At 36.0% G+C, this 22,644-nt stretch overlaps 1 protein-coding gene across 32 annotated transcripts in view; it reads right to left on the bottom strand.

The window, feature by feature from the left end:
* HDAC9 (histone deacetylase 9) overlaps window positions 1-22,644 on the bottom strand; it is a 974,909-nt gene that overhangs the window by 85,408 nt on the left and 866,857 nt on the right. For 31 of the 32 annotated variants that reach the window (XR_004627984.1, XM_034668867.1, XM_034668869.1 and 28 more), the window contains one exon: window positions 8,997-9,144. Coding sequence is in view for 30 of the 32 variants with exons in the window: in XM_034668867.1 (XP_034524758.1) it covers window positions 8,997-9,144 (148 nt within the window). In the remaining 2 variants the exon portion in view is untranslated. Of the gene's footprint in view, window positions 1-198; window positions 325-8,996; window positions 9,145-22,644 lie in introns of all 32 variants that reach the window. The other variant, XR_004627978.1, reaches the window with a different exon arrangement.

Below are 22,644 nucleotides of genomic sequence, written 5' to 3'. Positions count from 1 at the left end.
GTGGGAACGAAAAATAGCACAATCATTTTGGAAAGCAGTTTGGAAGTTTTTTACAAAGTAAAACACAGGGCTTCCCTGTGTCTGGCAATTTCACTCCTAGGTATATATCAAAGAAAACTGAGTGCTGTGTTAAAATAAAAGCCTGTATAAAAATTTCATAGAGACTTAGGTTCCTCAAAAAATTAAAAATATAATTACCATATGATCCAGCAATTCCAGTTCTGGGTATATATCCAAAAGAATTGAAAACAGGATCTTGAAGAGATAATTGCATACTCATATTCATTGAAGCATTATTCGCAGTATCCAAGAGGTGGAGGCAACCTAAATGTCCATTAATAGATGAATGATAAAGAAAATGTGGCATATACCTACAATGGAATATTATTCAGCTTTAAAAAGGATGGAATCTTGTCATATGCTACAATATGGATGAAAGTTGAGGACATAATGCTAAGTGAGGTAAGCCAGTCACAAAAAGGCAAATACTTCATACTTCTACTAATATGAGGTATCTAAAGCAGTAAAATTCTTAGAAACAGAACATAGAATAGTGGTTGCCAGAAGCTGGGGGAACAGGGAAAAGAGAAATCATTGTTTAATAGGCACAGAGCTTTAGTTTTGCAAGATGAAAAAGTTTTAGAGATATGTTGCACAATAACGGGCATACAGTTAAAACTACAGGTCTGTACACTTAAGAATGGTTCAGATGGCAAATGTTATGTTACATGCTTTTTACCACAATAATAAAAAAATTTTCATAGTAGCTTTATTCATAACAGCCCTAAATGGCAGATTTCTAAATAAGACATATAGATGATTGACAGGACATGAAAAGGTGTTCAACATCACTAATCATCAGGGAAATGCAAATCAAAACCACAATAAGATACCATCTCATACCTGTTTGAATGGCTATTATCAAAAGGCCAAGAAATAACAAGCGACGGCAAGGATGAGGAGAAAAGAAAACCCTTGTGCCCTGCTGGTGTGTTGTAAATTGGTGTAGCCACTAGGAAAAACAGTATGGAGTTTCCTCAGAAAATTAGAAATAGAACTACCATATGATCCAGCAATTCCACTTCTGGGTATTTATCCAAGGACGTGACAATACTAACTCAAAAAGATAAATGCACCCCCATACTCACTGCAGCAAACTTACAACAGCCAAGGGATAAAAGCAGCCTAAGTGTCTATTAGTGGATGAATGGATAAAGAAAATGTGATAAATGGAGTATTATTCAGCCATAAAAAAAGAAGAAAATTGGGCACCTGAGTGGCTCAGCTGGATAAGCATCTGACCTTGATTTTAGCTCAGGTCATGATCTCATGAGTTGGAAGGCTGAGTCCTGCATGGGGCTCCACCCTGAGCATGGGGCCTGCTTAAGATTCTCTCTCCCCCCCCTTTGCCCCTTCTCCCCTACCCCCCCAAATGTCCTCTCAAATAAATAAATAAATAAATAAATAATAAAAATAAAAACACAGTAAAAGAAGAAAATCTTGCCATTTGTGACAACTTGGATGGACCTTGAGGGCATTATGTTAGGTGAAATAAGTCAGATGGAGAAAGACAAATGCTATGTGTTTTCAGTTATTTGTGGAATCTAAAAAAATCCCTGAACTTATAGAGAAAAGATTGGTAGTTGCCAGAGGTGAGGGTAGAGGTAAGAGGTAGGCAAAATGGGTAAAAGTAGTCAAAAGATGCAAACTTCTGGTTACAAAGTAAGTAAATCGTGGAGATGTAATATACAGCATAGTGACTATAGTTAATAATACTGTGTTTTTTTGTTCGAAAGTTGTTTTTATTTATTTTTTATTTTATTATTTTTATTATGTTCAGTTAGCCACTGTAAAGTACATCATTAGTTTTTGATGTAGCATTCAATGATTCATTAGTTACATATAACACCCAGTGCTGTTTGAAAGTTGTTAAGAGAATACATCTTAAAAGTTCTCATGAGAAGAAAAAAAATTGTAACTATGTATGCTGATGGATGTTAAATAGTTATTGTGATTATTTCATAATGTATACATATATCAAATCATTATGCTTTATACCTGAAAGTAATACAATGTTACGTATCAATTATGTCTCAATAAAAATCCCTAGCAAAATTAATAGCCCCAAGTGGGAAACAAGCTAAACATTGATCCACGGGTACATGGATAAACAAATTAGGGTGTGTTTATACACTGGGATAATGCACAATAATAAAAATAAACAAACTACTGATGGGATGGATCTCAAAAACATTATGCTTGGTGGAGTAAAAGGAGACAGATAAAAAGCTGTATAAACTACTGATTCCCTTTAAAAGAAATTTGAAGTTTGGCAGAACTAATCTACAGTATTAAAACTGAAAAAAAAAATTACCTCTAGAGGAAGCAGCATTGACTAAGAGGCATAAGGAAATTTTCTGGGTAAGGGAAATTGTTCTTGATCTTGTTCTGGGTGATGTTCATTTAAGTATGGAATAATTAAAAAATTTTTGATTTGTGCATACTATTATATGTAAAGTATACCCCAATTCAAAAAAAAGAAATGAAACAAGTTCATTGTTGGAACACAGATCAGAAAACAAAGAGGAAAGATTTTAGATATAAGGTACAAAATCAAGGGAAGGGTCTGATCACGGAGTGCTTGCTTATAGGTCCTGTTAAGAATGATGATCTTTATGCTAATGGAAATGGAAAGGCATTGAAGGTTTTCAAGCAGAGGCATGACAGGATTTGCTGTCCAGTTGTGTTTTGTTTCGTTTTTAAGAGTTCCCTGATTGCTTGTGTAGAAAATGGATTGGGAAGGAGGCAAAAGTAGATATGGGAACTAGTAAGGAAACTTCTACTGTAAGAGTTTGGATGAGCGATGAAGGTGCTTTGGACTGAGTGTTGTCAGTAGAAGTTTAAAAAAATAGATGGTTTGCTCAAGCTATTGTCTCGATCTCAGATACAATTTCTTCTTATTTACTAGGTGAAATCCTATATATTTTTCCACCCCAGCTCAGTTGATCTACTCTGTGATTTGTTCTGCATTTCTAGGCCTGTGCTAGGTCTTCTTTTATTCTACAGCTCAATATAGCAAATTACTTGTCACTTACTATAGCTGGTTGTTCATGTCTAATCCTATGGTAGGAAGAATAATAGCCCCCAACGATGTCTATGTTCTAATCCCTGGAAGCTGTGAGTATGTTACCTTGCATGGCAAAACTGACTTTGTAGATGCGATTAAAGTCACGTACCTTGAGATGAAGAAATTTTCTAAATTATCCTGGTGGAGCTAACCTAATGATGAGTTTTGAAAAGCAGGGTATCTTTCCCAGCTTGTAAGCCAGCTTGCCCAGCTTTCTTCCTTCAGTCAGAGAGAAATGTGATAAGTGAAGAAAGGTCAGCAGGATATAAAGTTGCTGGCCAAGAAATGAAGGCAGCCTCTAGAAACTGGAAAAGACAAGGATGCCGATTCTCCCCTACACCCAAGCCCTGCCGACCTCTTGATTTTAGCCCAGAGAGACCTGTGCCAGCCTTCTGATCTATCTGTCATTTTAAGTGATTAAATTTATAGTAATTTTTAAAGACAGAAATAGAAAACTAATATAATCTCCAAGTATATGAACATTTTGAGGACTACAAGGAAGCTTTGTGACCCTGCCTCTCAACACTTTGGCCTATACAGAATAATCAGTGTTTAAAGAATGAATGGACTGGATATTCTCCTTCCTCATTCTACAGGTTGGAGGATAATCCTGTAATCTGTCAGCATCACTGCCAAGTTTTTCTCCCTCCCTATACACAATTCCTTTCTCCATTCAGACAGACACTTTGCCCCCCGTTCTTTATTATGTTTATTCAGTCAATCCATATTTATGATATGAGTACTATGGATTCTAGTTATCTGAAAATTGACACTGTCAATTAGTATTATAAAAAAATATAAAATACACATTTTGAAAACTCTTATAAAATATAAAAACACTTATTCTCTCAGAAAACAGAGTAAATCAAGAGAGACAGAATTGCTCAGGTATCATTATAAAATGTTATGTTCCCATTTTAACAATATTTTGTCTTCTATGAACTATGAGAAACAACCTGGGGGCCTCAGAGGGGAGGGAGGTGGGGGAATGGGATAGACCGGCGATGGGTAGTAAGGAGGGCACGTATTGCATGGTGCACTGGGTGTTATACGCAACTAATGAATCCATCGAGCTTTACATCGGAAGCCGGGGATGTACTGTATGGTGACTAACATAATATAATAAAAAATCATTAAAAAAAAAAAAGAAACACAGGAGGGAAAAAAAAACAAAACAATATTTTGTCTTCTGTCTTTGGATTCATTCATTCATTCATTAATCAGTATTTACCACCTACAATGCATTAAGCATTGTGAAAGTCTTGAATTAAGCCAGCTAATCACAGATTAATTAACTCAATTTATTGCTTAGAGATTATTTGTCAATCTCTTGTTTTTAATGTCTATACTATTGATTTAACCTATGAACAGTTAGATGCCTAGGTACAGCCTCTATATTCTAATGGAGATAACTGGATGATGAGCTACGTATTAAAGGAGAAAAAAAAATGATGGAAGAAGAAAAATGATGGAAAAAATAACAAAACCAACCTTTATTGAGTATTTACTATGTATCAGGTGTTAAGACATACTATTTCATTTCATCCTCAAAACCCTATGAAATTTTCTCTTCATTTTAAAGACAAGGAAAATAAAGCCCAGGGAGATAAGTAAATTGCCCGTGATCGCACAATTATTAAGTTGAAGATGGGATTTGAATCTCTGCAAGCTGATTCTAGAGTCACACTCTATTCTTCCTTTGTAGTGGGAAGAAGACAAGAATGAAGGAGAGAGAAGAAGACAAGACAATGGGAAGCTAAAGTTATCATGCATCTTATTTTACTCACAGTTCTATTCAAATGTTTCTTTTTCCTTATAAAATACTTCTTTAGGGGCGCCTGGGTGGCACAGCGGTTAAGCGTCTGCCTTCAGCTCAGGGCGTGATCCCGGTGTTGTGGGATCGAGCCCCACGTCAGGCTCCTCTGCTGTGAGCCTGCTTCTTCCTCTCCCACTCCCCCTGCTTGTGTTCCCTCTCTCACTGGCTGTCTCTATCTATGTCAAACAAATAAATAAAATCTTTAAAAAAAAATACTTCTTTAAAGACTTCAGAATGGAACCATGAATATATAAATGGGCACTGGATTGAATCCCTATCATACTAAGTCAGACTTCACAGTGCCCCATGACCAAATGGCAGGCACTGAAAACAGAGATAAAGAGATGGTCTCAGAAGGAGGAGGAAAAAGAAGAAAAGAAAGGACAGAATATCCTTCCTTTTATCAGGAACTTCCAAATCTTAGCCCACTTAGCCCACTTTTCAAGTAAGACTTTGTTGACACTGATGAAAATTAAGAATAAAATTATATTGGAATGCTTGCCTGGTTAGATAAACAAGTGCTCAAAATAAAGGTATTCTAGAGAAAAATCAGAAACCTGCATAATTTGTACAGTATTTAGCTTTTAGAAGCCTTGGAGACACAATCCTAAAAAATGGAAAAGAATGTTGTGTTTCTAGGTATACTAGACATGAATGTGTGTTTAATAGTGGTCTATATTTCTATATAAATTTTCAGATACAGAAAAATGTGGTTAATGTCCTTGGCATGAGTGATAGGCCATTTAAAGTTAAGGTAGATGATACCTGGGATTTTCCAGTGTATCGTTACATTTTTTTTATATTCATAAGACAGTTACTCAAAAAAAAAAAAACAGACTTGGAATCATATATTTTCTCATGCTTTTGTATTATATAATGATATGAAACCATCTCATCTGTGAGAAAGGTTGTGAAAAGTTGAAGATGAAATGATTACATAAACAACCAGACTGGACTGTACTAAGAAAATCTAAAATGATTCACACTAAAATCAATAGGTCAAACTGACATTTGAAAAATGTAACTTTCAGTTTTTGTTTTGGTTTAAAAAAAAAAGAGAGATAAAGAGACAGTCAGGATTTCTAGAGTGTAAATGTGTTCTCAGTAACATAATAGTTGATCATCCTGAAGTTTTGATTGCCAGAGAGAGCTTTTTCTTGATTTTCAGCAGAGCCTGAACTAGTATCCAAGAATAAACCTGAATACTGCACTGACCTTTTCAAAGTAGAAGCATCTGAAACAGATATCCAACCAATGCAAACTATAATCTTTTAAAGGTACAGTCTCCTACCAAACAAGAAGAAACCTAAAATTGCAGTTATCTCTTCTAAATGATATGCTATATGTGACCAGGTCTATCTATTAGATATTCTTTGAACATATAACTAGGTTCCATTTAATTTTTTTTGTTTTTTTCTTTCTGATCTGTTAATCTTTTTTCTTGGTCAAGTCCTTTGCCGCCTGATAATTATGTTTTGAAAGCTGTATTTCAGTTTGTCATCCCCAAAATGCATCCCCACATACCAGCCTTTTTCAAATACTTTACTCTTCATGGTCCATCAGTAAGTTGTAAAAATGAAATGACTGTTTTCACTGTGTTGTCATCTCCCTCTTGCCCCCCCCATCCAAGAAAAATGAACAAAAAATACTTACAATGGTTCCTAGCCAGGAGCATTTTATCCTTTATTCACTAGTGGTAAATGAGTCAGATATGAGTTGGCCAGGAAAAGAGCTGCTTTACCCAAAATCTTAGTACAAAATGAGTCATCTCACTCCAAGCACCAATATATCCTCCAAAATAATTGGCAAGAATTTCCTATAAAAAGAATCTTGCCTTCACTCTTTTTCATCCATTTAGTTCTCTGATTTTTCTAATTTTTAAATTTCCTGTGTACTTATAATATTACATTCATAACAAAGGCCCAAGAACATTTCCACCTCTTTATCTCATTCTGAAAGTCTTTTCTGTATTGAGTAGGGGGACGATTCTAATAGCATGCCCCTGGAAAGAATAAATGTTCTGTGGCTTTCAAGGGTTCTCTGTCTTTGACTCTTTCTGACGAAATTCATGCATGGTTCAATAGAAAGGCAAAAGTCAATTCTAGAAGAATTTTTCTTTTCCTCTGCTGAAAAAGTGAGTGCAAAGCCATAGAAAATATTTCAAGCAAAACCATTTTTCTTTCCATAAGAAGAATCAATCAAAATAGAGACAATGCATCTAATACTGATAAACAAACATGAATCCAGGTCACAAGCATCAACTCTGTTTCCCTATACATCAGAACATTCAAATTCCCTCTCTCTCTCTGCCATCAGAGGAAGCTTAAAAATCACTGTGAACTAAAAATAAATAAATAAATAAATAAATAAATAAATAAATAATCACTGTGCACTGAAGCCAGGGTTAAGTCCTTGTAGATTGTCAGAAGTCACATACACCATTTACCTGAGGATAAGCAAGAATGCTTATAGAGCCAATTCCTGCCAAAGTGCTGAGATTTTTATATTACTTGGAGTGTATAACTTTTTATTCTTAATTATTCTAAGCAAAATTATGTACAATTCATTTCACTGAGGTTGGAATTTAGCTTCATTTCTCTACATTAAATGAATTCTAAAGAATAGATACACTCCTTTTATATCCAGCACTAACAGATGTTAGTTTCCTCAGTTTTATAGCTCTCAGATGACAGAACTAACTGCATTTGGCCTTGGGAATAATTGCAACACCTTTGGATTATGAACTTGGTTTGTTTCTTAGCTGGGAACGGCAGGGGGTTAGTTCATATTATCAAAGAAGTAAAATAAGTTTTCCTTTATGTTCCAGATGCCCATATGAAGATGTCTTCTAATGCAATATTGTACAACTATTTTTTCTATAGGTAATCTGGTCTTTAAGTGGTTATAGTAAGAAAAAATACTTGTTTAAAAATGAAATCTCTTATTCAATGCATCTCCTGCTCTTGACCAAAGCAAGATGTTAAATCCATTAAACCCTGAATATCCAGTAAAAGCAAGAAAGCTAAAACTGTTCAAATTTGTGCATTCTTGGGAAAATTGCCAACTGAGTACTAGGTAGCAGGATCTTTGTAATTAATGATGATGTTATTGACGGAGGGAATGTGATTTCTTTCTCACAAGCAATTTAAAAGTGCAAGCTGGCAGAGCTTTAGTAAAGCCTCACCTGATTCATTTTTAAATTGAGAAAATGTGACTTTGAAGCCAGCCACAGAAAGCACCAGTGTTAATATATATGTACATCTGTGATGGCTCTGATTGCAGCAGACTTAAAAAAAAACTTGAATGTAGCATTGTCTGTATGATAGGATGATGAACACCAAAGTGCACAAACTGACAAACATTTCTTAAAGGAGAACAAGCAAACCCAATTGTAGGTTAACCTTATTTTTCTCTTTCTGAATGCTATATTCATGCGAACACTAATTGGAATCAACTTCTTCTTATCATAAAGTAGAATAAAATCAGACTCAGGAGTCCACACATTCCTTTATACACACTCTTATCTCCTTTGGAGGCACTGTCTATCTTTATCCAGTACTTATACCATAAGGGGAGGCACAGAAGGAGCTTGTATGTATTTAGGTTATCCAACAGACTAGTAATACCTTCAGCTTCTCCTCTCCTTTTTTCACTTTGTTATATATGTAATTTTGAAATTATGATAGAAAGATAAAGAATATCTGGAAAAATAGAGATAACTAAGGAAAGAGGTGAAGCACACTAGTAGCTCTTTCCATAACGATCTGCACTTAAATTATCCAATGAGAAGTGATTTCTCTCACCATGTATCTCATCCACTCTAATTCTCTGTGAACTGCAACCACATGCTCCAGCTCTGTGTTTCCCATGAAGAATGAAACAAATGAATTCTTGGTAGCCTACAGCATTTGCTGTGGCATCTGTGGCTTTGAAGAAGACAGGTGGTGGAAGTGGAGGAGACAGGTGAAGGAAAGCCTGGAGAGAGGTTCACGAATGCTAATGATGAGCCTGGATGTTCCTGACCTTAATGACTCCCCCATGTTGGATTCATACCTGTTATCTTCAGAAGCAAAGGGCTGTTCTACATCTACCGTCAGGGAGGCCAGGGCAGAAACAGTCTCGGTCTCCTCTTGCAGCTGAGTCCCAGCCAAAGAACAACCCCTTGGCACAGTCACCATCCTTACTGACTTCCAGTACTTGCCTAGAAAAAAAAAATGCATCATACTTTAATAGCATTTTAGAGCAGCTTTAATCAGAATACTTGTATAGATCCAACTCAGAGTGTTAAGTTAAAATTCTCTGTTATACACAGCTGTAATTTGGTGTCTTAAATGTTATGATTAAGTCTTTTTCTCAATCTAAGAATGCCAAGTTGTAAAGTGCTCATGGTCCCAGGCCTGAGTCTCTCCCTTGCTTAGAGGGTAATAAAATGAGGAATAATCCGCAGTCTAATGAACTCACTCTCGCTGTGACTGACAGCTGTCTCTACAATTAAGTAATAAGCAAACTCTGGGCACAGTGCCCTCTGGAAAACCCTCAAGAGACTAGGAGGTAGAAGTCTCAAGGAAAAATTGAATGAAATAGTAATGTTAAAAATTGCTACTTGAGCTATTACCTTTTTATAAAAAAAGTGAGGTTAGAATATTAAAGAAAAAGAAAAGCCCAGAAATGCCAGCATGAATTGAATGGCAACTTTGCCAGAACAATCAGGTTTGTTAGTCCTGGATGTTCTTTCTTTCTCAACCCCAGGGTGTGTGCTAGAACAATAATTGATTTAAAACTTTAATATATGCACTGGCTGATGTTGGCACCTTTCCATATGTCAGACGGAAGTTTCATTTTTTGAGGCAGGGAAGGGGAATGAGAGGAAAAGAGGAGGTCATTTCATGAGAACATGCCAGTGGAATAAATATGAAAGAGCAAGTCAGTGGCCTTCTCACAGCCCGAAGCTATTTTTTTGTCAAGTGTTGAGTAGTCCCAAATCAAAGCAGAAGAATCTTCCCAGGTGGTGACATGACTTACCAGGTTAGAACTATCTCTGCAGACTGACCAGTGAGGGAGGAATTTGACATGGATTGGGAAGGGAGATAACTGGGTTCTGGACCAAACTCTGCCACTGACCATCCTATCATGCTGGCAGGACTCTCTGGCACTTCATTTCTGGTTCTCAAAATGGGAGAATGATCTCAAATCCCTTCCAGCTCTAACTAACATTTTGAAATCGGCCTTTCCTTGTCTTACTGTTTCACAAAGACATGGATATCACGTTAGGGGAGGAGACTCAGTCTCCCCATCTACTTCCCATGCCAACAGAACCTTCTGACATAGTTGTCTACTACAACTTTACTTGCTGTAATCACCTATTTTGACCAAAGTCTGAGAATCATAAAGCTTTCAATTTGGACCAAATGACAGCAATTCTAACTGTGAATAAACCCACAAACTAACATTTTGAGGTACTGAGGAGATAAAGACACGTCCCTCACACCAAGAAATTCATGGTCTACATGACAATACTGTGTGGAAAAGGCCCATGTGATCCTGAGAAGAAATAAGTAGAACATATACTTATGATAATGGGAAAGTGAGAGAAGAGTTGCCAGAAAAAAATAATACTTGACCAAGTATTTGAAAGACCACCAGAAGTTAGTCAATCTGAAATAGAAGGAGGTGGTGGTGGTGAGGTATTCCTAGAAGAGGAAATAGTGCACACAAATGTGCAGAGACTCAAGTCTCAAGTCTCTGTGGGGTTTTTTTTTGGGGGGGGGTACAAAGTCCACTGCTAGGAATTACTGGAATGTTTGGAAAAATCTTGAGAGTGATGAGTGAGACTGCTGTGGTAGACATGGGCTAATTAACACACAATCTTGAATAACATGAGAATGATCTTGGACTTCAACCTGTAGGTATAAAGGGGCCATTTTAAGCAGAAGAGGCAGGGAATCAGGTTTAAGTTTTTAAAAGATCCCTCTGGACAGATCATGGACAATGAATTGGAAGGTGATGAGAGTGGTGGCAGGAAAACCAATTTCACATCTTGGCAAAATTCCAGGTAGGAAATGATGATGTCTAAAACTAAAAGGAAGTGACAGAAAAGAAATGAGGAGCTAGACTAAGAGAGGTTTAGGAAGTAGGCAATGAAAATATATCTTGGGTTATTCTGTAGTGTACCCCTACCTCTCTCAACTTTGAAAGATGACCTTGAATTGACAATTATATTCCAAGACCCTAATTTTTCTAGATCACAGTGTTGTTATAATATTCCTCAAGTTGGAAATACTATATACCATATATAAGTGCATTCAGCTGTAATGTGTTTCACAAAATATTATTAAACACTCTTTTAGCTCATGATATTCAGAAAATTAGTGATGCTGGATGACATCCTTTTCTTTTTCTCTAGAGTGACTAATATGGGACCTCTGACAAACAAACAACAGGTGGCTGGCGGTTTATGGGTTAAATTATTTTTTATACACTATAGGAAAGAAACTAGCATTACTGATCTCCTAATATGTGCCAAGAACTGTTAGGTGCTTTCACATTCATAATTTATAATTTCATTTAAACCTCATGATAATTATGTAGGCAATGCTGGGTAATCATTCTAAAGTCACATGGCTAGGAAGCAGAAAAGTTGAAATATTCATCTGGGACTGACTGACTCCAAAATATCTCTTACTTTGTACTCTGTTGTCTTCCTTTATTTAGTTCTCCTTTACCTTCTTCCTACTACACATTAAAATACAAAAACAGACTCAATATATAAAAATCCCAACTTAAAGAATTATGCATATTGCAAGAGAATTATTATGTTCTCTGCTTTACTAAAGAAATCATATTTGGTAATAACAGGTTACCCTTGTTCCTCAGACATGTGACTCAGTTGATCCACTTTTATCCACCTTTTATTGACTCTATGGCATGGGTTTTTTACATCAAGGGAGACAACCATGTAAAGACTAGTTCATTTTACTCTTCATTTCTCATAACCTTATACTATTGCACACACCTGTTCACCAAGTAAGCCATCGACAAAGCTATCATAAAACTGGAAACAAGCGCTCATTGAAGAGCATGAGTAAGAAGTCCATTGAAGATGGAGCCCTGAACTAAAAGTCAGGATTTCCAGATTGGAGACTACACACTAGACCCAGAGAAGTCATTTGGATCACTCTAGGGCACAGTTTCCACACTTATAACATGATAATGGTGGGCTTAATGATGAAAGGGCTCTCCCTGCTGTAATTCTCAAAGACTGTGATTTTTCTGATCTCACATTATGTCTTGCTCTTGGATATTAGGATGAATTTGTTTTGGAAGAAAATCTTACTATTCTGTGAGTCTGTAAACCCTTAAGGAGGTCAGTAAACACCTACTTTTAGATAATAAAGCACATCTAGAATAATCACAGGCTTTAATTTTTAAGCATTGTACTTTTTCCTCAAGAAGAAAATTCTTGGTTGGCCATAGACAAAACAAATATACTTACTCTCCAAACACAATCAGGACAGAAGGTATGAATCATTAATAATGATTTTTCAGGAGGAATGACTGACAGTGATCCTTTAACATTTAGCCTTTATGTATGTGCATAGTAAGAAAGATTTTAAATAGCTAAGACCTTTCTGAATAAAATTTAATGTGTAAAAAATATCCTGCTAAGTTACGATTAAATGTTGGAAGTTTGGTTTTTATCCAAATGTATGAGGTTTCTGACTCAGAAATAACCCAAAACTTTGAATTCAATATGGCCTCTGGCAAAGCCTATAAAAACAAAGGAAATATTCTACATTAATAATGCATTCATAGACTACTATCTCTATTTGTAAAGGAGAATAATTAAAATGGAAGTGGGTAGAGCACAGACTGTGCAATATGCAGCCAATTCAAACCCAAATTTATGGGTTATATTTTTATATGATGAGTAGTTTTTTTTTTTTCAGAAACATATGTGCTAGAAAATCATATCTGTTGGCATGAGAATAATACCCTTATTAGCACACAAGAGAAATGAACCAAGGTTTACTGCTAGAGTATTTAGGAGCTGCTATTTATAAAGTAAGATATTAGTAACCAGCCATTACTGGGTTGCTCTCCTAAAGCAATAAAACTGTCAAAAGAGAGGGGTTTTCTATTAAAACTGGACACGCACACTCCTTTGGTCATATCCTCTATCCTTATTTGTTTTGCCCACTATGTAAATCTCCCCACTTTACACTTTCTTGTATCTTTTCTTTTCTTCTCCTCTCTTTTCTTTTTCTTTTTTCTTCTTCCTTCCTCCCTTCCTCTTTTCCTTCCTTCTTCCTTCCCTCCCCATCTCTCTCTTTCTCCCTTTCTTTCTCTCTCTCCCTTTCTTTCTTCCTCTTTCTTTGCTTTTTCTTTCTTTCCTTCCTTCCTTCCTTCCCTTTCTTTCCCTTCTCTTCTATTCCTTCCTTCCTTTTTCCTCCCTTCCTCCCTCTTCCTTCTTTCCTTCCCTCCCTCCCTCTCCCTTCCTTCCTCTCTCCCTTCCCCCCTCCCTCCCTCCTTCCCCCTTCCTTCCTTCCTTCCTTCCTTCCTTCCTTCCTTCCTTCCCTCCCTCCTTCCCTCTTCCTTCCTTCCTTCCTTCCTCCCTCCCTTCCCCTTCCCCTTCCCCTTCCCCCATCCCTCCCTTCCTCTCTCCCTTCCTTTCTTTCTGACTATTTAGCCTTCACGATTTCTCATTTCTGTTTTGTCTGAAAAAGGCAAAGCAAAGAATGAATCTAAAATAAAGGTAAAAACTAGATAGTGGATGCAGACGGTCAAGAATTAGAGGGGAGGCCATAGATGGTGTATTAACTTGGTCAGATATGAGCCAGGAGAGGACATCTTGCAGATGCTGTGTAATCAGACTTCAGCATAAACCACATTGTTCTTGGTAAAGAGCAATTTGGAAAAATAAGTATTTGCGGACATATGAAAGTCTGTGTTAAAAATGACCCATCTGCCAAAAGTTTTCCCAACCAAAGCCTCTGATACTTTGAAAGCCTCCTGGTTCCAGAAACCTCACCCTTCCCTCATCACTCTGGGGGCTAGGAGCCACTTCTCAGAGTCTTTTGTTATTACACACCATGTTCTCATAGGACAAGCTGGTAGTAAATCTTTTCCAATCCCCAACAACTTCAGAGATTATTAACACCTGGCACTAACAAAACACCTCACTTCATGGATTTTCCAGAGTTCAGAGCTTCTTAATAGTTTTGTTTTTTGTTTTTGTTTTTTTTTAAAGATTTTAATTTATTTTTTGACAGAGAGAGAGACAGCCAGCGAGAGAGGGAACACAGGCAGGGGGAGTGGGAGAGGAAGAAGCAGGCTCCCAGTTGAGGAGCCTGATGTGGGGCTCGATCCCAGGACACTGGGATCACACCCTGAGCCAAAGGCAGATGCTTAACGACTGAGCCACCCAGGCGCCCCTTCTGAATAGTTTCTAAAGATAGATTTTTCAAGCTAAATGGAGAACATTATTGGGTTCCAAAGTACTGTATATATGCAAAAATAACAATGTACTGAAAGTTGGTATATCAATAGAGTGACCAGGTAATTTTTCATCCAAGTTAGGGCAATTTTAAGCTTAAAATGGGGCTAAAAATAAAAATTATATGTCATTGAAATGTTTATTGGTCTACAAATTGTTTTTATCAGTGGATTTATAAAATACAAAATAGTCCTATTCAAAAGTTACTTTCACACTGAAATTCATTCTAAAAAACCAAAAATAGGAAAATTCATGTGTGCCAAAGCACAATAACTAACCACTTTATATTAATTATCTAAACATTAGAAAATAACATAAGCAGAATTATGATTGCTGGTAAATAATCAGGTTAATAAATTTTTTGGCCATATTTCTCACTGATAGAATGTCACTGGTATTTTTATGAAGAATATATTTTTTCTATCAGTGTGGTCTAAATATTTTAGACTTTTTCATAAGATTGCCTGCACTTCAAAGTGGAATTTTATGGTTAATAAATGTGAAATTGTGGCATCTTTAATTACTCTTCTCAAGAGACCATAGTATTTTTGATTGACAAATACTGTCTTCATAAGTGTGGTGCTATGTGGTAATTTCTGCTAAATGTGGAATATTTTCACTTCTAATTTTTAAAATATTGAAATGAGTGACTATTTCATAACAAATATTTTCATGACCAATGTCTTTTTCCTCCTTTCATAGGTAGCTTTCTTTGGCAAACATTTTATGTAAACCAAACTTACCAAGAAAGTTTTCCCCATTTATGATTCTACAAAATTTTAAGATGCTGCAAAATTATATGACTTCTCAGTTTCATTCTATTCCAGAACAGAACATAAATTTATGTCATTAAGAATAGGAATTTTATCAATGATTCTATCAACAAATAGACATCGTTGAAAGCCCAATTATAGATTATCAAAATCAAATCCTATGGTTTGCATGTTCATCCTCAACTTGTTCATCTATTTCTTTGCTTTTGTAGGGATTAATTTAAATGTTTTTCTTTAAATTAATCAGAAACACTGTTTCTTTTTTCTTCTTTTTTTATTATTTTATGTTAGTCACCATACAGTACATCCTTAGTTTTTGATGTAAAGTTCCATGATTCATTACTTGCGTATAACACCCAGTGCACCATGCAATACGTGCCCTCCTTACTACCCGTCACCAGCCTATCCCACCCCCCCAAAACCCTCAGTTTGAGAAACACTGTTTCTGTAACTGAAATTCTTTAAGAGTTTCAAAAGCTGATATTTTTGCTTCATTTCATTACTATTTTTTATCAGCTTCACTGAGTATAGTTTACAGTCAATAAAATTTACCAATTCTAAGGGCAGGTTATGATGAATGTTTACAAATGTGTGCGGTTATACATATAACAAATACCACAATCAAAATACAGAATATTTTCTTCATCCCTAAAACCTCCTTTCGGCCCTTTGGAGTCAATTTCTTACCTTCCTTCTTGCCCCTTGACAATCACTGAAATTCTGCCACTGTACATTTGTCTTTTCTAGAATTTCATATAAATAAAACCATATACTCAGTAATCTTTAATATATGGCTTCTTTCACTTAACATAATACTTCTGAGATTTAAAACATTCTTATCTTTATCTTATCATCTCTATTTTTGTTTCTTTGTATGTAGTATGATTTTTCTTTTCTCTGGCTTACTTTAAGATTTCATTATAATGCACCTCAGTGTGATTTTACTCATGTTTATTCTGCTTGAGATTGATTGAGCTTCTTGGATCTGTAGATTTGCAGTTTTCATCAAATTATAAAACCCTCTCCCACTATTTCTTTAAATATTTCCCCAACTGCTACCTTTTCTGGGACTCTAATTATAGGTATGTTAGCTAATTGATGCTGTCCAATATACCACTGATATACTATTTTTCAGTATTTTTCTCTCTATTCTTGAATAGTTTCTATTACTTATTCAACTTCATTTTTTTTGTTTTGTTTTGTTTTGTTTTTGTCTTCTGCAGTGTATACTCTACCATTAACCCTTCCAGAGTACAGAAATTTTTAATTTCAAATACTGTATTTTTTATCTCTAAAACTTCCATTTGCATGTTTTTTAGGTTTTTCATTTTTCTCCACATTATGCTTGAACTTTCCTCTTCATATTAGGAATAACTAACATTCTTGTCTGCTAATGCCTTGAGTTTCTGAGTCAGTTTCTATTTAATTGATTTGTCTTATATTTCTACGTCATATTTTCTTACTTCATGCTTGTGGATGTTAATTTGAACATATCTGGTTATTGAATTTTATTGTGTTCTTTGAAGATGCTGGACTTTATTTGGGCATGCAGTTAAATTACTTGCAATCAGTGGGATTCCTTTGAGGCCTGCTAGTACTTTTTGTTAGATTGGTCCCAGAGCAGGTTTTAGTATAAGGCTAATTTAGTCCTAAAACTAAGAGAAAACCATTTGGATATCTCTACATGTTGTCTTATGTATTACAAGGTCTCTCCACTCTGCCTAGTAGGATGCAAACTGTTCCCAGTCCTATGTGAACTGCCTGAATTATTTAACCGACTGGTTTCCCCAGCCTTGTGAAGTTTCACCTCATGCATGTAAAGTAAGACAAAGGTTTAAATAAACTCTTATACAGATACACAGAGTTCTTTCTCTGTGCAACAACTTAACCTCAAATATTCTGCCCCACAAATTCTAGTCACTTCAGTCTCCCCAAACTCTGATTACTTAATCTTCAACTCAGAAAAATCACTGGATTCTATTTGAATTCTCCTTCCCTATGCTGAATCCTGGAAATTGTCTCATATTAGTAACCTCGGGCAACTGTAGGCCTCTTTTTCTCTTTCCTTGTTTGTTTCTTGCTGGGATCATAGGTCTTTAGTATTTGTTGTCCAGTGTTCAAAAAACATTGTTCCCTTTATGTGTTTTTCTGGTTTTCTTTTATTTCTGATCAAAGGACAATTTCTATAGTAGTTTCCATTTATTGATTATTTTGATTAATGAATTCTAACTGATTAGAAAAAATAAAATAAAATTCAGAAACTCATTTACAAAATAGTTCAATATTACTGTAGAATAATCATCTTAAACATTTCTAAAGTATGGCTGATAATGGGCACCAAAGAAGAAATTGTGATTACAAAATTTTGAACTGCCAGGCTGAAGGCTTTTTTTTCTTTTTCATCAGTATCAGCTGTATTTCAAAAACTTGGTATTTCATTTAATTGTTCAATTACCTGTATTTCATCCTGTGTTTATATAAAAGTATTGTAAATTTTGAGAAAAACAGTTTAATTTTCCACTGCTAGACTGTTGAGCCTGTTTTTTTAAAAGAATTTTTTAAATAAAATTTTATTGAACTTATACTTTTATTATTTATAAAAATTTAAGGAATTTATGTTCTCCATAACTAATGCCAAATATATTTCTATTCATTAAGACTAAGCTGTGCTCCACCAAAACCTAAATTTGCATATTAACACAAAATCAAGCAATCCTATTGTCAGTGTTAGATTTTCACTATAATTTACAATAGCATCTACAATAATAGACTACGTTTCATTTTTGGCATATTTATTTCTAAAAGCTCTACTTCGATTCCATAAATTGAATGAAAAATATCAAACCATTATTAGAATTAACTGATTTTTCTGTTTGAAGCATCTAAGGACACTCTATCATTGAACCAAGACATTCTTCCAGTGGGTCAACATGTAACAATTACCTCACTTTGTTTTTGTTTTTTTTACTTATTTTTTATTTTTTTTATTTTAATGTTTTTTTATTATATTATGTTAGTCATCATACAGTACATCCCCGGTTTCCGATGTAAAGTTCGATGATTCATTAGTTGCGTATAACACCCAGTGCACCATGCAATACGTGCCCTCCTTACTACCCATCACCATTACCTCACTTTGGAGCTTGAAAAGAATACTTGAAATTGAAAATTTATTTTAAAAATGTAGATGCATGGTCATTTTATCTGAATAAAAAGTCATGCTTCATAAAACGATACTAACTTGCACATTTTGCAACTGCACTTGTTAAACTGCCTCCTTTGGCCTTAATTTTTTTTCTTTGTTTTTCTTCTAATAATAGCATATTTTAAAGTGGACACTGCCACTCAGTCAGCAGCATTCTGTTTTTAGTGTTCATGTTACTCATGATATCACTATGTCCCCATGATGAATAATGAATATCGATAAACGTTTTGTGTAAGTTACATGGTCATTATCAACTTTCTTAGGAAACAGCAATTGAGCACTACATTTTTTAACATGCATATTTGTTTCTGAGCACCTTTCAGCTAATAGTATTGATAGCAAAACTAAAGTATGTAACTAACCACAAAATAAATAGTTGTGAAGTCGCGATGTTCAATAATTGATGAAACCTCTGTAGAAGAAACATTCAGAGTGGAAATGCTGCATTCAGGACTACTCTCTCTCTGTTTCTTGAATATATTTTATCCATCCCTAACATTTTACTCTCCACATTTCCCTAATCCCACCTTCTGGTGGTTTGGTGCCTTCATGCATGTCACAAGCCGTGGCTTTAGCACATCTGCCTGGTGTACCAGGCGGCAGCAATGTTGAATATTTCTCCTTCCACCTTCCAGGCCAGAATTTTGGGTGGCTTTTACAACTGGTGTCTGTTATTTCAACATCCATCCAGATACCACTTGTTTCAGATTTCTCATTTTTTGGAAACCAAATTGGTCCCACGCCCTGTTTTTGTAAATAAAGTTTTATTGAAATACAACTGTGTTCATTACATACTGGCTATGGCTACTTCCTTGCTACAATGGAAGGATTAAGCAGCTGCAACACAAAGCCTTACAAATTTACTATCCTACGTTGTACAGAAGAACTTTGTTGACCTCTGGTTTAAAACAAGGAAGTATGCAGACTAAGTTATTTTGTAAAAAAAAAAAAAAATTACTCTGGCAGCACTTTTAGAGAATAAGTGGAGAAAGCAAGAGTGGATGTGGGTAGACCACTTTGTAGGATATAGAAATGGTCCAGGAGAAAGGCTGATTTGGGACAGTGGCCATGGGAACAAAAATAAATGGATAGATGAATGAACTGTTTAAGGGATAGGACAAACAGGATGGAATAATGCGCTTGATGAAGACAGCAATGGAAAGAAAACATGAAAACTAATTCCTAGATTCCTGTCTAGCAAAACTACAAGGATAAGGGTGCCATCTGCTTGGATCAAGAAACCTGGAAGAGGTTGAGGTTTGGGAAAAGAATAGTGACAATGGCTTTGGATATGCTGACTAGATGTGCCCTTGTAGTATCAAGGGCGAGATGCTAAGCTAGAACTTTAATAAACAGACCTGAGGTCTGATCTGAAGATATACATTTTTGGAGTTATATGTGTAGAGATGAATATGAAGCTATGGTCTGGGACAAACACAACAATAAGTGAAATGATATGAAACATTTACTGGATGTCTATGATATGCTTATGCTAATGTGTATGTTGTTTCATATAATTTCAAAACTACCTTGTGAGATAGAATCTTTCATTTTTTTATTTTATAGATGAGAAAACTGAAGTAAAGAGGGTTGAAATAACTTATTCATACTGTACACTTAGAAGATTATATAGTGTGAAAAGGATTTAAATAGAGAATGATGGGCTCAATAAGCAGAGATTCTACATTTAATGTTGCATTCAGGGGTGTTGGGAAGGGACTCCAAAAGTCTATTTGGTTGGCTAAAACATGGACAAAAAGCTGGTTCTCATGGTGGGAATGCAAGTTGGTACAGCCACTATGGAAAACAGTGTGGAGGTCCCTTAAAAAGTTAAAAATTGAACTACCCTATGACCCAGCCATTGCACTACTGGGTGTTTACCCCAAAGATACAGACGTAGTAAAGAGAAGGGCCATATGCACCCCAATGTTCATAGCTGCATTGTCCACAATAGCCAAATCATGGAAGGAGCCGAGATGCCCTTCAACAGATGACTGGATTAAGAAGCTGTGGTCCATATATACAATGGAATATTACTCAGCTATCAGAAAGAACGAATTCTCAACATTTGCTGCAACATGGACGGCACTGGAGGAGATAATGCTAAGTGAAATAAGTCAAGCAGAGAAAGACAATTATCATATGATTTCTCTCATCTATGGAACATAAGAACTAGGATGATCGGTAGGGGAAGAAAGGGATAAAGAAAAGGGGGGTAATCAGAAGGGGGAATGAAACATGAGAGACTATGGACTATGAGAAACAAACTGAAGACTTCAGAGGGGAGGGGGTGGGGGAATGGGATAGACTGGTGATGGGTAGTAAGGAGGGCACGTATTGCATGGTGCACTGGGTGTTATACGAAACTAATGAAGCATCAAACTTTACATCGGAAAAAAAAAAAGCTGGTTCTCAGTGAGTGATTTAGAAATGTCAGATCTTCCTTGATTTAATGAAGAGGAATGGATTCAAAGAATAGGGAGATTGGACTGTTAGAGTGTATTTGTCCTTTATGACCTACTTATCCATACCGGAAAGGTCCAGAAGACATGACTTTCACCATGACTCTAAGAAAAAAATTTGTGAAGGGGGTCCTGGAATTCCTGAAGAGCCTTGTGATTGCTCATTTCTGTAGACCATAACTTACAGTGGGAACTTTGGTCATTGAATTGGGAAACCTAATACAGTGGGAGTAATTGGATCCAGGTGGCAGGGGGCAAGTGGTAGCATTCAACTGCAAAAGGCAAGGTGGCTTTGGTTGCATAATGGATATTAGAGTCAAAGTAACTGGTTTGATAGAATAGTGGAATGGCCTTTAGAATACTCAGTTACAGTGCAAGCCAGGTGGTAATATCTTGTAGGACTAGGGCAAGTTTCTCTAGAAGGATGTATACGCTCTATATCAGCATCCAAAATATGGTACTCTTTCTCCCATATCCAGGATTCATGTGTTCACAAATCAAGGGGTGGAAATGGGAGTTCACCACTCAATATTACACCTAGTCACCCACTGGCAACATTTTTACTTTCTGTTCCTGAAAACTTACACTCTGCTACCTTAAAGGTCTTAGTTCCAAATAGAGGAAAGCTTCCACCAGGGATACAACGATTCCATTTAACTGGACGTTAAAACTTCTGCCTTGCTACTTTGGACTCCGCATGCTTCTGAATCAATAGGCAAAGAAAGGAATTACTGTGCTGGCTGGGATGATTAATACTGATTATCAAGGAAAATTGGCTTGCTACTCCACAATGGAAGTGAGGAAGAGAATGTGTGAAATACAAGGAGATCCCTATGGGCATACTTTATTATCACTATGACCTGTGACTAAGGTCAGTGGAAAACTACAACTCAATCTATGCAGGATTACTAACTCAAGAATGAAGGTTTGAATCATTCCACCAGGTAAGGGACCATAGCCAGCCGAGTTACTTCCTGAAGGCAAAGGGAATACAGAATAGGTAATAGATGAAGGTAGTTATAAATGAACCAACTATGGCCACATGATGAATTACAGTAACAGGGAATATAACTGTCAGGAGTATATCCTCCTTATTTATTATGAATATATTTGAATACAAGTATCTTTGTTTTCCTCCATTCCCTTTTCCTTTATTATGTAACATAAGATGCATCGACTTTATATAATAGTATTTAAGTATTGTTAATTTTTTTAAAAGATTATTTATTTATTTATTCGACAGAGATAGAGACAGCCAGCGAGAGAGGGAACACAAGCAGGGGGAGTGGGAGAGGAAGAAGCAGGCTCATAGCAGAAGAGCCTGATGTGGGGCTCGATCCCGTAACGCCGGGATCACGCCGTGAGCCGAAGGCAGACGCTTAACCGCTGTGCCACCCAGGCGCCCCTAAGTATTGTTAATTTAATCATAGTATTTAAGATATGGGATATTGAGAAGAGCAAACATCACTTGAAACTGTAGCTATTCTCTTGGTGAAGTGCTTAGTGTGTTTTCAGTTGTAGTCAGGAAAGTTGTATCATGTCAGGCAGAACTATCACTTTGCTATTGTCTATAAATGGAGATTAAGTATGGTTTAAGGAGATGTGTATGGTGCCAAGTTGACAAGAGGTGGACTTGTGATGGTTAATTTTTATTGTCAATTTGACTGGGCCACAGCGTACCCAGTAAAACATTTGGTTTAACTATTTGGTTAAACATTATTTGGCTAAACATTATTCTGAGTATGTCTGTGAGGGTGTTTCTGGATGA

The sequence above is a fragment of the Ailuropoda melanoleuca genome, chromosome 1, assembly GCF_002007445.2.
Source record: "Ailuropoda melanoleuca isolate Jingjing chromosome 1, ASM200744v2, whole genome shotgun sequence".
NCBI classification, from domain to species: domain Eukaryota; kingdom Metazoa; phylum Chordata; class Mammalia; order Carnivora; family Ursidae; genus Ailuropoda; species Ailuropoda melanoleuca.
This window is presented reverse-complemented; position numbering and strand designations above follow the sequence as displayed.